The 14,588-nt window shown below is 41.3% G+C and overlaps 1 protein-coding gene across 1 annotated transcript; it reads left to right on the top strand.

The window, feature by feature from the left end:
* Positions 1–150: 150 nt before the first annotated feature.
* SLC35B1 (solute carrier family 35, member B1) lies at positions 151–3,516 on the top strand (the record flags this gene model as incomplete). The annotated part of the gene is made up of 7 exons (XM_009709779.1): positions 151–281; positions 830–860; positions 1,074–1,231; positions 1,561–1,687; positions 2,308–2,414; positions 2,695–2,848; positions 3,199–3,516. Coding segments are annotated over 7 exons (761 nt in total), but the record flags the coding sequence as incomplete, so codon positions are not given.
* Between the last annotated feature and the right edge of the window lie 11,072 nt (positions 3,517–14,588).

Genomic DNA, 14,588 nt, shown 5'->3' with positions numbered 1-14,588 from the left:
CCGTCGGAGGGGTCGGTTACCGCCGCTCTTACAGCAGGAGCATCGGTCTTGATTGTCCCTGGTGTCTCCGGTGATGTTGTGAAGGCGCTTCGAGATAGCGGTGGCTGTTCGCAGCTCTCCTGACTTTCCTTTTCTTTGTCGTCCTTCCAGTGATCCATTTTTTCGACGCCGTCAAAGCGGATCGCACTCGGAGCTGGCTGTACGCCGCTTGCTCGCTCTCCTATCTGGGCGCGATGGTTTCCAGCAACTCAGCTCTGCAGTTCGTCAGCTACCCGACGCAGGTGGAGCGGGGCAGACTCTGCGGGGGGCAAGGGGGAGACGGCGTTAATGGACACCTTAGCACTCTGTTACCCCCCTAACGTGCGGGGTACCCCAAAACCAGGCCCTGTGCTGACGAAGCTAATGCTGTGGAAGAACCAGCTGGTGAAGTGACATGGAGGGAAACTGTGATTTTGATGCTTATTGTTCTGTAACCACTTTTGTGGGGCCGTATTGCTGTGTTTCAGTCAGCGCTGGGTTTGTAGAGAGGGGTTAAGAGAGCTCAGACTGTTCCAGAAAGGGAATAGCAATCCCTAAAAGTGATGGGAAGTTTCTACGTGGGAGTTGGTGCTAATGTTGGAGGGCTTGAGAAGCCTTCGCTGTTAATTTAGCTGTTGCCCTGTGGTGAGGTTTTTTTGTCATCTTTTCTTGAAGCATCTGGTACGTTTTATTGGAGGGGTGCGTCAGGGCGGTCTCATCCCGTGTGGTCACCCTTGTATTGCCACAATCTCTCTCGTTGCAGGCAGGGGATGGTATGCAAATAGTTAATACAGTTTTTTTTTTTTTGTAGGTCCTAGGCAAATCTTGTAAGCCCATTCCAGGTAAGCAGATTTCACATTTCTTGTATGTTTGTGTGGATTTCTTGTGCTCTTCCTTCACCAGGATCTCAGCTTTCAAAACAGTGCCTCTCCCCTCCTGTCCGCTCCACCACAGGAAACGCAAGCGGTGTTTTATCTGCGTGTTGTTCTGTTGGGTCAAGTTAAAAATCTCGTGAGAGGGTTTTGGGAGCGGTTTGTCATGTTGCTTCTTTACAGTCATGCTTTTAGGAGTGACTTTGCTGCGGAAGAAGTATCCACCGGCCAAGTATCTCTGCGTCCTCTTGATAGTCGCAGGCGTGGCCCTGTTTCTCTACAAACCTAAAAAGGGGGCTGGGAGCGATGACCACGTCTTTGGCTATGGAGAACTCCTTCTGGTGAGTACTGCCAACGCACAGATAACTCGGGGGGGGCGAGGAGGAACAAGCAGTTGCAACGCAGATAAGGCCGTGTCCTTTGTACCTCAAGCGTACCCTAAAGCTGGTGTGGAGGACACCTGGGTGCGCTCTTAAGCTGCAATATGAGATCAGCGCATGAGTACACGCACATCCCTCTTAGCGTGTGTTTTGAGGGCACGTAATTGCTGTTTAGTAGGTGACTCGGATGTAAAAAAAGGGGGAGAATGCTCAAGATCTTCCCCATAGAGAAGAAATAAAGAACGAAGGTTTTCTTTGCTGTCTCTTATCTCTGTCTCTTCTTTTCTTAGCTGCTGTCCCTGACCTTGGATGGGCTGACTGGTGTATCTCAGGACCACATGAGAGCTCATTACCAAACGGGTTCCAATCACATGATGCTGAATGTTAATCTATGGTCCACCTTGTTCCTGGGGGCTGGTAAGGAACACCCTGCCAAAACCACAGCTGCCGCACCCAGAGACCACCCTGGGACACCCCATGGGAAGAGACCTTGCGTCAAGCTCCAAAAATAGGCCTGGAACGCTTTTTGCCAATAACTTTATGTTTTGGTTTGGGGTTGGTTGGTTGTAGATAAAGAAGTCGGGGTTGTTCCGTGTAGCTGTCCTCATGCCCACGAGAGGACAGCACTCCACGTCGAGTGTGGCTGCCCAGTGCTGGTTCCCTTCCGAGCAGTCCTCCCTGCGGGCCAGCTCCAGCCGCCGGCGTTTCTACCCGATGGCTCTCCTGCGCCGGCAGAGAAGTGAACCGCATCAGTGTAGCTTTCTGCTCCAATTAGGGAGTAGTGCTTCTAATTAATTGCTAGGGAGTGTTTTGTCAGAATTGGATCTGCAGTTAATGATTGCCTCTTTCATTAATTAACTAGGAAGGTGATAGTTTTTTCTCCCGTTCTCTTTGTTTTCCATGTGGAATTTAGTCTTTGCTTTTAGTTGCTCCTGGTGGGTCATGAGCATAAACTGAAATTACACTACGTGGGCAGTGGCTGCTCGGGCTGCCTCTGGGCTCGTAATTCATGCTTTTTGCCTTGATCTTTCTTCCAGGGATCCTCTTCACTGGAGAGCTCTGGGAGTTCTTGAGTTTTACGGAACGCTACCCCAGCATCATTTACAACATCCTCCTGTTTGGCCTGACGAGTGCGCTGGGTCAGGTAAATACAGCTCCCTTGTTCTGCAGGCTTCACAGGGGTGTGTTTGTCCGGTTGGGAGATGGCACAGTAAGGCTATCCCGCTTTCTGTTGCTTTCGTTGGTGCTTGCTTTCTGCATAGGCTGCCCTCAGAGTAAAACTAGTTTAAGTTTGTATGCAAATAGTCAGTATTTGAAATAAGATTCTTTCATTTCTGGCTCGAGGGCTTTTCATCTGAAAACAGGATCCGGGTTGTACTTTTTCTAGTCAGAGTGACAAAAGGCATCTATTTCTTTTTTTACAGAGTTTTATTTTCATGACTGTGGTATACTTCGGACCTCTGACTTGTTCCATTATCACCACAACCCGCAAATTCTTCACCATTTTAGCGTCCGTCATTCTATTTGCTAATCCCATCAGTACAATGCAGTGGGTGGGGACGGTCCTGGTGTTCTTGGGTAAGTCTGGGAAACAAACCTCTCGGATCGTTCCCCTGTTAAGTAGAGATGATGCATGGCGAGGGCAGAGCTAACAAAAGGTGCTGGTCAAAAAAAATCTAATTGTATGAGAACACTCTCGATGGAAGAGAGCGTTAGCAGCCTCTCAAGAGGAACGTGACTTCTTGCAGATCTATTTGGTCTTTTTTTTTTTTTTTTTTGTCCCCCACACCAGGTAAGTCAGTGCCTCTGAGTGGCCATTAGTAAATTAGGGCTGTTAAGCTGATTTTTCACAAAGTTCCTTGTGTTGTGTTTGTTTGAAGAATGTGAAGCAATTTTCTATGCCCATGGCTTATTTTATCTCTTTGCAGGCCTTGGACTCGATGCCAAATTTGGAAAGGGAGTAAAGAAGACATCGCATTGAGGAAATGGTTGATGTCTGCAGTTGGAATGAACTTTTATTTATTGTCTTGTACCTCAAAATCTGTTATGAAACTGGACTCAGGATAGGTAATCAGAAGGGGCGTGTTTGGATTATTTTTGTTTTAGTTTTTTTAATTCAAAATTGTCTTACAAGTGTAACACTTCAAACTTTTGTTTTAACTGTAATTAAGCTCTTTTTTTTTTTTTCTGTAATCAAAGCTGCATTACTAGATCCTAGCAGCAGGATGAAATTCTTGCCTTAACAGGAAAAAAAACCTTCATATCTTTATTAAAGAAAAAGTGACAATGGCCACTTTTCCAGAACTTTAATTTCATATCGTTAGCTGATCTTGGGGAGAAACAGCACACCTCTCTCCAAGGAGAGGGCCAGTCTTAGAATTATGTTAGTTCTTTGGTGCGGCCTGGAAGGCTCCCTGGATTAAATGCCTGTGGTGAAGACAACCCCCTCTTCTGATTGATTGTATGATTTTTCCGTAACTGAGTTGGTGGAGCAGCCCATTGGACGTTCTTCCGTTAAGATAATATGTGTAAACACCGAGATGCATTATATCTTTCATCCGAGCCCTTCTAAAACAGAAGCAACTCTTCGCATATGTAAAAGTTTACAGGAAACCTGTTTTAACCAGTGGGGCCCAAATTAATTCTTTTCATCCTCCCTGCTGATGAAGGAACAGGACCCTCTGCTGCTAAAATCAAGCCAACATTGTGCGACAACGGCTTCTAAATGTTGAAAGGGCCCTTGTTAATTAACCACCATCACGGTGAGCTTTCGCACACCCGCTCCTGAGCACAGGCTAGCTCCCCAGTGTTGTGTGGGGAGGAGTTGTTATCATAATGATGCCTTCAGAGTTGGAGAGCAAAATTCTCCAAAGACCAAACTTTACACATGAAAGCGTGTTTCTACCAGCTGTCACTTGGTCTCCATCTGTTCTGTGGCTTTGGCCTTTTGCCCCTCCAGATGGGATCTTGATCTCTTTCCTGAGCGGCTGTTGTAAGTCTCTCTCCATCCCCTGCTTCCCCCACCCCTCCAGTGTTTCTTACAAACTTTTTTGGCCTCAAATGTGGTTTTCATTTAATCTGTCTTACTATCCTGTAGTTCTACTCAAACAATACGCTTCTTGCAAAATTAAATCCGAGGCTATTAAAGGGTTTTTCTCTGTCACCTTCACCTCTTTGCTAACTTACATTGTCTTAAAGGTCAAGTGATAAGTAGCAAACAAACATGTTCTCAGTAGTAGAGACTCCTGAAGTAAAAGCTTCTGTGACTTACCTCCATGAATGCAGCCATGAATACACCGTGTGCTGGCATCTGCTACTGTACGGAGATTCTGGCTTCCCTGAAGACAGTTATGCTTCCCAGTATCTCTAAGGTAATTAATACTATTTCCATTTGGTAAAAGGGAGCAGAGAAATTGCATGACTTGTTCACGAACACTGTGGCAGAGATAAGAATTAATTATCTTCTGTGTGATTTAATCATAAAACTATCTTTTCTCTCTGTTTATAGCACTTGCGCTCCTCTATCTCTTAGTGCTATCTTAAATTTAACCAATTCTCAAACTCAGCAACCAAAAGCAGCAAAAAGATTCTAGGCGAGCTGTCAGTTCTGTTAGTTTTGCAGACTTGTTTTCCCGTCTATTAAATTAGTAATCTAGTGCAGGAATAGACCCAGCTCCCCCATCACTGTGCAAACACAAACACCTGAAAAATGCATTATAAATCACTTAGTCCCTCAACCATCCACTTTCTTGTGATAATCTTGGAATTTCTGTTCAAACATGTCACCTGTTAAGAGTATTTGAGTCATTGCTGTTACAAACTCTGTTCTAGAGCGTGTACTACAAATCAAAGGGAAATCACTCTTCTTTTGATTCCACAGAAGCAGAATTGCTTATTAGCAATAATTCTATACCGACTAAAGCTCTTGAGAAAGTATACGATCAGAAATTGAGGGAGTGAGATAGCAGCAGCCTTTCTGCACTCTGCTGTCAGTCTGTTATTGGTGATTGTTTTATTTACAGCATTTCAAGCCAAATTGTCTCTTTGGTGTACAGAGACTCCTGAACTCTTGTCCCCCTTTTTGCCTCACGTCTAGGTGTAGCTCTAGGAAAGACTGTCTAAAAAAAATTAAATAAAGAAAGAAACCCCAAAACAAAAAATAACTGACCAAAACCCAAAGACTTTGTTAATTCTTTTCTTAACCGTTGAAAAGAAATCAACATAGTTCAGGGGAGCTGTAGCTCAAAGCCATAGGTCTGTCCCCTTCACCGCACTGCAGCAGCCTAGATGACCAGCAGAAAGAAGAAAGCTGGGAGCTTCCTAGGGTCTATTTTCTAAGTCAAGATCTGTCTTTACCAATATCTTCAACTTGTCTGTATTCAGAGCACAGATTTAAAGATCAGTCTGCCAAGAAGAAAGAAAATAAAGGAGATTTTTCTCTCTCCTGATTGCTGCAGGCTCCCTTGACCCACTTTAGCTCTAAAGCCTATTCCTGGTATTGCTCCAGCTTGGTCCTTGCTGCACCTCTGACTCTTAGTCAATAAGAATTTCTTAAAACAAAGGCAGCTCTTGTACCTACCTTGAGTCTGAATCCTTTGGATTTCCTTGGACAGCTTGCTGTCTTCTCTCCAGACCTCACGTACTGCGAGATCCCAGAGGAGGCTACAAAAGCAATTCAAGAAGCTATTTTCAAATCAGCACTGGCTTTTCTTCTTGGACAGTTTTAACAACGCTGCCACAAAACAGGTCCCCAGCTCTGAGCTGCCAGCAGATTGCTGTAATGCCTGTCCCCAGTGGCAGACTGATTACCATGTTTCGAGAAGCCTGCCTGGTGGCTTTTGGTGTACGTTCCTGCTTGAGTTCAGCTCTCTCTTTAAAGACAGACAGGTAAACTCCAAAGGAACTGGGTTAGGATCCAATAAAGTTTCCATCCTCCGCGTTACTTTCTCCTGTTAGAAATGGTAGCTCCTCTTTGAGGCACCTTTTGCAGAGGGTTAATTATGTTTAATAGTTTTTTGGCTTTGTTCTGTTTTTTACAAACTGCGCAAGTGTCTGCAGAGGCAATGCTTGGATTTCAGGTGAGGTGTCAAGAAAGGCTTTCTGTCTTCAAGAAAGAAATTAGTAATGTACAAAGCGTTGACAGAAGTTACTCTAGTTTATCTAGATACTGCATAACATCTAGGCTATGGCTGTGCAAAGGAATCTTTAACTACTGCTGGCAAGTTTTATTTTGCTTATTCAAAGAAGGAAGCGTTCTGTGGTAGCATGTGCACCTATAAGCAGTTTAGAGGTTCAGGGAATTAAAGCACAGTGCCCAGGTTCTCTACCAACAGTCCGGGCTTCGCCAGTTCTGCTGTGACTCGGTTTGTCTCTCTGTTTTTTTTTTTAGACATTCTCCAGTTTATTAGAAGGGTGCAAACCTAGTTAAATAAAAAAGACTGCCTTGTTCTTTTTAGTCCTGTGCTTGATCTGTCTGTCTTTCCCCAGCTGTAAGCAGTGGTTTTGTGTAATGACATATTTTCCAAAACGAAAAGTTTTTGTAAAGTGTAAAACCTCACCCTTTGCAGCCAAGATGGTAGGTGCTTTGAACACCCACTCTGTAATGTTTTGAGTTTGGGCTGTCTTGCCAAGGAGTTACTAAAGGGAATGCTTGTGGTTTGCTCCTTCTTTAGCAGCAGATGTGACTGGTCTTTCTCTGAGTAGAAGAGGAAGGGAAATCAGCTGAGTAGGAGATCAGTTTATTAAGTGCCTTAGATAAAGCCCTGCAAATGTAAAACATGAAGGTCAGCCTAAGAAGTTATGAAGAGATTCGATCTTCCTCTCTTCTACTTTTTGTTGGCTCCAGAGTCCCAACCCTGAGTCCGTTTATGACTCGGCCAGTTACCAGCAGGGGGAACTCTGATTTCAGTCATTTTCAAGAAATACAAGGAGAAAAACCACAAAAAAAGCAGTTCCTCTTTAATTAGTGATATAACTGTACTTCTAGAGTCTTTGTGCTTACAGTAAAAAACGTAATGTGGAAATCAAGGTCTTCCTCCATTTTTATTTTGCTTAACTCTTTTTGACCGTCAGCAGAGACTAGATGGAAGCTAAGTCATTAGAGGCTTTAAGACAATCACCATCTCTTCTGCAGAACGGCCTTCGTTGCAAATAGCACGAGTATAAATAAGCATGTGCACACCTGCGTGTCCTCTTGTCCTCACACGGCACAAACAGCTGGGCTCCTGCCCAGCAGCAGCCACTGCCATCACGGTCGACATTTTTGAAAACATTTCTGCCAGAATTCTCCTAGGAACCTTGTCAGTTCTTGGTGGTTCCAGGGAGATGAGAAGAGTCACGCACATACTGAGAATAAACAGCAGATTACATTGCTGCAGTGTTTGTGCCTGTTGTCCCTCCAGGAGGAACTCGTTGATGTATCAGCTAAGAAAGGTGAAGTTTTATTTCATAGCTAACTGAGACATGGCATCCGCAGGGGGGAAAACTTGGCAGCTGCGTTCCTTTTCCTTTCATCTTCCTTGTTTTTATGAGCTCCTTCTGCAACTCCATCAGCAGATGTTTAAAAAAACCCTGAATGTTTAGAGAGCACATAAAATAAGGTAGATGATACTGTATGCGTCTATATTTTGTAGAGGTGGATATAAGTGTGTAACACTGATGATTTTGTGGTCACAAGATAGTAAAGATTCAAGCTCAAATGACCACAGTTTAAGGGATAAGGAAGTTCTTGTTACTGCTTTGAAATCAATTAGTTACCAGTCTTGAAGGTACCACTTAAAAATACCAACCCTAACAGTTGTTCTTCAAGAACAACTAGGATTTACGCTGTGCCACTCAGTTAAGAGTCGGTGATTATGTGAGCTTATCCTGCGGGATTCCACACGCTCTTGCAAAGGAAATGGGAATTCCTGTCAGATTTCACGGACTGAAAAGCACATGAGAATCAAAACAGCACCCATTGAGGAAAACACGTGCTAGCTTTACAGCCCCGCTTTAGCATGTAGGAAGTTTATGCTGACTATTAGTAGGAAGAAGTTTGCAAGGCCGCTAGGGATGGGATATGCATTTGAAATATATTCTCTTATAATAAACAGTTTCATACTTTGATTTATAGTTCATAACTAATAGAATTTCAGCAACAGTGAGCCAGGGATGCATCTGCAGACCAAGAAAAACAATAATTGTCTCAGACTGAAGGTGAGACAGCTGGATGTCCCACTGGAATAAGTTACTTAAGGTTTTAAATATTTTAAGGAAAAAATTAAGATAAAACCTGCACTTAAGGCTTCAGAATTAAATTAGCAAAAATGGTCATACGGCTTTCCCTTTCTCTTGCAATGCTTTTCTGCAGTGCTTGCAATGTCATTTGCATTCTTTTTGTATATTTATGCACCTGTAGGATCCTGAACGCTTTTAATACCACCTTCATCATCACAGTTCAGTTACTTTGGTAAGCTCATAGCCTATTTCCAAAATTTTTATGAGCAATTAACCTGTTTTAAACAAAAAAAAAATTGTTCAGAAGACAGCACGGTTTTCATACACAGTACTTGTTGAAATACCAACTCATTCAGTAGAGGTGTTTTTCTAGGAGAATGCAAACCGAAAGACTGCCGGAGCCAGGGATGGTGGTGTGTTTTTTTCCTGAAAGTTGGTTCAGGTCATTTACTGGGTCTTCAGGTACTCCAGGAGCAGCACCAACATGCAGCACTGGGCATTCCCAGGAGCAGTTCTGTTAGCACAGACCAAATGCTGAAGAATCCATAAAAGTTAAAATCCAGCCAAGTCAGTCATGGAAACCTTCCTTCACTTGGAATGAGGACTAAGACTTTTGCTTGACTGAAACTTGAAAATGGGAATGAAGTAAACTATTGTAATAGGTATACCTAATTTTGGGGACAGTAAGGAAAGATTTCCATGATGGTCCTTGCACACAGTGATTTGCTTTTCTGCAGGTGAGATTAGCACCCCACACTTTTTAATCAAATGCTGTTTTAATTTCCCCTTTATAACAGCCAGTGTCTAAAGACACCACTAAGGAATCTTGCAGTGGCCCTGGAACATGAATAGAGGGCATACTAGGCCCATCTGTAATGGCCTCTTCCCACTGACAGCAAACTGTCCTCCAAAGGACTATTTCCCACCTAAAATTAAACATTACAAGGCAATAAAAAATCCCAGCCCTCTCAAGTACACTCAAACAGCAGGGATCATTGTCTCCAGTTTCTGTAATAGTGGAAAAAGCAGAGAGTTGCGTTTGTATCCTCTGGAAGCAAGATTGCTCGACATTCATTAGCTAAAGTTCTAAAAGTCACTTCTCAGAATAATGCCAACTGCTTTCCAGGCAAAGGCTGCCTCTCTTATTCCTTATCAGCTTTGAGGAGCTGAGCCTCCTTCAAAGACGCATTTCCAGCCTGCTCTGATTTAGTTTATTCTCAGAACTGTCCTGTCGCTTTCTCCCAAGGTCTTGAGAGATCTCAGTCAGTGAATGTGACAGGCTATAATTTGTTAATTAGTTTTACAGTGAATGTGGCAGGAAAAACAAAATGCTTGTCTTGGGATTAAGAAGCTCCCCCAATTTGGATTAGCAGATTCTGCCCCTGCTTTAGGACCTGTGTGGCAATCCCATAACCTAAAGTGTTTCAGTGATTACTAAGTTTTTTATTTTCCTATGAACAGCTAGACTAGATCTGCAAAAAGGGAGCGTTCACCTGGAGAGATGTAAAACTGGGATCTGAATGCACTAAGCACAACTGAAGTGCCAAGTTCTCTAAATAACAAGGCACTTTAAATTAGTGCATAGTTTTGACATAAGCTTTATTTTCTCTGGTTTGCTAAATTGTAAGATGTCATCTTTTCCCCTTCTGTCTAAATTGCATGAAGCATATTATCACTTAAAATATAGCTTCATTAATATTTCTAAGCAGGAAGACACTGTTACCTGATAATTGAGGAAATGCCCAGGAAGAAATTTAATTATTTTTGCAGTCAGTAAATATTTTAGGAAGTGTGAGTTACATAAATCTTGGAAACCCATACAGGACACAACATTCCATTTCATTATCCATAAACTTATCCAGTCACAGAAAGGGATAGAACAGTCCCATAAAAAAAAAGTAGTTCTGTAAATGCTGGAATTAGCAACCCCTGCTTTGATGGAATGTGGTAGCATGCAATGATCTTTGAGGCCCCTACTTTTTTTAAACTTGGTTAGAAAACACTGCTGAATTAGAAGTTATTGAGGAATGGATTAGGAAGATAGGAACATCACACAACATAAGGTCTCCTTAGGAAATCAGGTTAAAGATAACATGATCATACAAATAAAGACTAGAGCATGCAGATATCTACAACAGGACCAAAATATTGCATGGACAGCCTTACTTTTGGCTTGTCTTCATGGCTTCTGAATGCTTGGTTTTGAAATCACTGTTCTAGAAAACAATTTTCTGTGCAACAACCGAGTGCATCTTCAAATGAAATTAAACATCTCAATACTCATTACTGCCATTTTGGTTGCAGTAACTTAATGCTGTAATAGTCATTGCAGGACATTGCTAATGAGAAGGCAAAAACGAAGACCTGATTAACTCCACATTAAGCTCTTCAGTTGTGTAAGAGTGGTCTAGAGTAGCAATATTTAAGTCACAATACTTGCTAGAATTTGTGCAATAAACTGCATATTGACAGCTAATATTGATCTTTATCATTGTGTCAAAATTCAGAGAGCTCTCTTCCACCAGCATTAAAAATAGAACAAGACTAAGCTGTCATCTAGTTATAAATCCCGATACTGACTAATTGAAAAATTCTTTGTGGATACCTTAAAAATCCTGCCTTTCCCTTAACAATTGTTATTCCCTGCAAGGTCCTGACTGTGGATGCACTTTTACGTTCTCCCTTTACTACATCACTTCTCTTCATTGCTCCCAACTTTTTTCTTACTGGATTTACTTCCTCTCTTTTTTTTTTTCTTTTTTTTTTCCCCAGCTGTTTGAGCCCTTTGTGCTTATTCATACTTTCATGCTCTGCTATACAGAGTGAATCTTATCCTTGATTTTCACGTCTTTTCTCCAATTATCTCTCTGTACCTGTAGAAGGGGAAAATGGCAGTGATAAAAACCTTTAGACTGTTGCAGTCTGTTCCCACTTCTCCACTAAGGAAGATTGCTGTGATAACATTGAAGTTAATTCTTTGTGGAGAAGAGCTGGTTTGACTAAATCGGAGGACTTTGACAATGTTCTGAGCTCCTCTACTCTGCAGGTGCTGGCAGAGTTAACAGCATCTTGGAGAAAGGAAAATAATTTCACAGACCATTAGGGCTGGTGGGAAGCAGCAGGATCAGGTTTTAATGAATACAGGATCAAAAGCATCTTAAAGCAAACCAGCACTGAAAACAAGAGCAGGCTCATCAGGGAAGACAGAAGATGCTTCTAACGAGAAACAAAGCACCAACTCAAAGACATTAGGGAGTCACTTTCTCACAATAGTGCATTTTAAAGTATAATTTCCTCTTCTAAAAAATTATCTTTGATACTTTTCCAATACGTGTAAAAATAGCACTATGAACAGATTACCTGCAATTAAAATCTCGAAGTCAGAATTTTTCCAAAAAAGGTCAAGATTTTTTAAACAATGGTTTTTTTCTCACAAATAAAAGTAGTTTTTAATCACAGCAACAATGACTAAGTTAAGTTATCTCAGAGTATTTTGAAGTCAGGAAAGTAAATTTGGACAAGAAATATGCCTAGCAGTAAGTTCAGACCTTGGAATGGTTTCTATGTGAAAAAGGAGGAAAAAGGTGTCCCACCACTACCAGCCAGCACTTTCTCACAGAAGTGCTGATCGCTATTGTTTTGTACTGAATTTAACGCTGTATGTATATGGTAGCCATGCTAGAGCAAATTTATCGTTTCATGCTCCAAGGGACATAGGTGCTACTGGATCCAAATGCAACGAAGATAGGAGGTAATTGCTTAAGCGCTCAGGCAACAACAGTTTTGAGCACATGCATAACCAGAAACATGCAACACTTAAGTGAACTTTCAGATCAGAAAGGGCAGTACTTGAAAAATTTGGGTACCTGTAATCTGTTGAAAAAGAATTTTTTTCAGTCATAGTTTTGAATCTGGATGCCTAAAACACACCTAATTCCTATACTGTTTTGGATTTCTACTTTGAAACTGGAAGCAACCAGTTTCCCAATTTTGTCATCTTATATATATATATATATATATGAATAAGCTGATTAACTTGTCTACACTTTTAAAAGTTTTTAAAAATGGGTAATATTTAACTTACCTTCCTATTCTGTGCAACACTGAAGATTAGTTAATTTATAGTGAAGGAAGTGTGGGGATACTGGACTCGGTATCTAGCTCATTACTTGCTATTCTGTTGCAAATTAAATTTTGAGGAAAAGTGTTGCAGAAGAAAAAGCTCACCAGTTTCCTTTCCCTGGAGGATGCTCAGACTTACATGGTTCAAAGAAGCCAGTATCTCAGAAGCTTTTCCTTTCATCACAAACCATATCAGCACTTACTGTCCTCTAGTGTGCTCTGCTAGTGCCAAAGCTTAGGCTTCTTTGACAGGATAAATGATAATGTAGGCTTTGTACTGGGCTAGGTGAGAGCATGGCATTTTCAAGAGGATGGAGATACTCTAGCAGAAGTCAGACTGGAAGGATAACCTATTAGGTACTAGATTTTTAATTGGCTATGACACAAATATTACTGTTTCACAGTGAAATCATAAAAGCCTAGAATATCAAGATTCTTTTTATGTCTTAAATTTAAAACAAAGAAACAGTAACCATATCCTCAAACCAAGCAACAATTCCACGACTCTTTGTGAATATGCCGCAGCATTCCTTTTGCATTACATATGGAAAATGAGTTACATAGGTGTCTCGCTGGTATAAGGAGAAGTGAATCAAGCAACTTGCAATGTTTGTGTGATTGTTGCATATATAAAAGCCTCATTAAGTTTCCCCAGTGATTGGAGATGAGTTTTGTTTAGAATGGGTTGGTTTGTTTTTGTAATAAAGATAGCAAACACAGGAAATAATTAAGTAACTATGTTTTCATACTCTCCTGATCATCAGGAGCCTATATGAGATTTTAATTAGTGCTGCATTTTCAATAACTCTGTATCCGTACGTGTTGCAGATTCTTTCCTGGATAACAGGGAGATAATTATGAGAATCCTGTTTTTCAGTCTCTCACTAAAGGGATGGCTGATATATTTAATCATGATGTAGAAATGCTGGCAGCTTTCTCTGAGTTCAGCCTCTCTCTAATTACATTTCTAGATTTTTAGTAAATTGAAAGGGAAAACGTAGGAAAAAAATAATTAAAACCAAAGAGGAAGTGAATATTAAAAAGCAGGAGCTATTTAAAATTCTTGCACACAACTCTTTCATGGACATCATTTTAATCAGCTTCACATAAAAATCAAACTTACGTATACGCAAAAGTAACACCTGCAAACCTATATGTACACTAGCATTTACTGGTTCTTCTCATGCAGAAAAAACAACCTGTCTTGTATCATTCAGATGATACTGAGAATTATGCCCAAAGTGAATGCATTTGAGAATTTGGTACTCTCGTATGTACACTAGTGTCAAAACACACACACATCAGCATATCCTCATGCACATTTTCAAGGTTCAAGCAGTGCCAGCCCCGAGGAATTGTCCAGTTATTATACTTGTATTAAAGATAGAAGGTAGTGTCTGTGAAGAGGATGTGACAGTGTGTCGCTTCTATCTGCCACCGAGGAGGACAGAATTGACCCTAAATAACTTTTACATATGGAGGAGAGGTGAAATTCAATCTTCATTTTCACAGATACCCAATTTAATTTTCCACTTCTAGGGGAAAAGAGAATTTTGATCAGGAAAATGTCATAAACTGCAGAAGTGGTTGACCTCCTTACCACTAAGTGACACATGGCCAGAGTTGAATTAAAGGAGACATTTCTGACTGTTTTATCTAGAAATCCCTTGTATCAAGAGTCTGCAGGCTAAGTGCTCTAATGCAGGAGGGGAGGAGGGAATCTTTGTTTTCTCTAAAACTGGCGCTGTAATTTCCTTTTGTACTTCAACTATAACAGGATAAATACATCAGTAAAAATCTACAGTTTATATTGGGAATATAAAATCCAGGGTAACGGAAAGGGTATGAAAATAAGTTTCTAGGAGAAATGCGTAGCCAGAATAGGAATGCTGATACCAATTCTGTACTTCACAAGAGGCAGTTTAATGGCATTTCTTCATTACAACGCAGCATTACCTGCTGTTTTGTCACCATGGGC

The sequence above is a fragment of the Cariama cristata genome, unplaced genomic scaffold, assembly GCF_000690535.1.
Source record: "Cariama cristata isolate BGI_N322 unplaced genomic scaffold, ASM69053v1 scaffold5981, whole genome shotgun sequence".
Classification (NCBI taxonomy): Eukaryota; Metazoa; Chordata; class Aves; order Cariamiformes; family Cariamidae; genus Cariama; species Cariama cristata.
The sequence above is the reverse complement of the archived record's forward strand: the minus strand, read 5'-3'. Positions and strand labels throughout refer to the sequence as shown.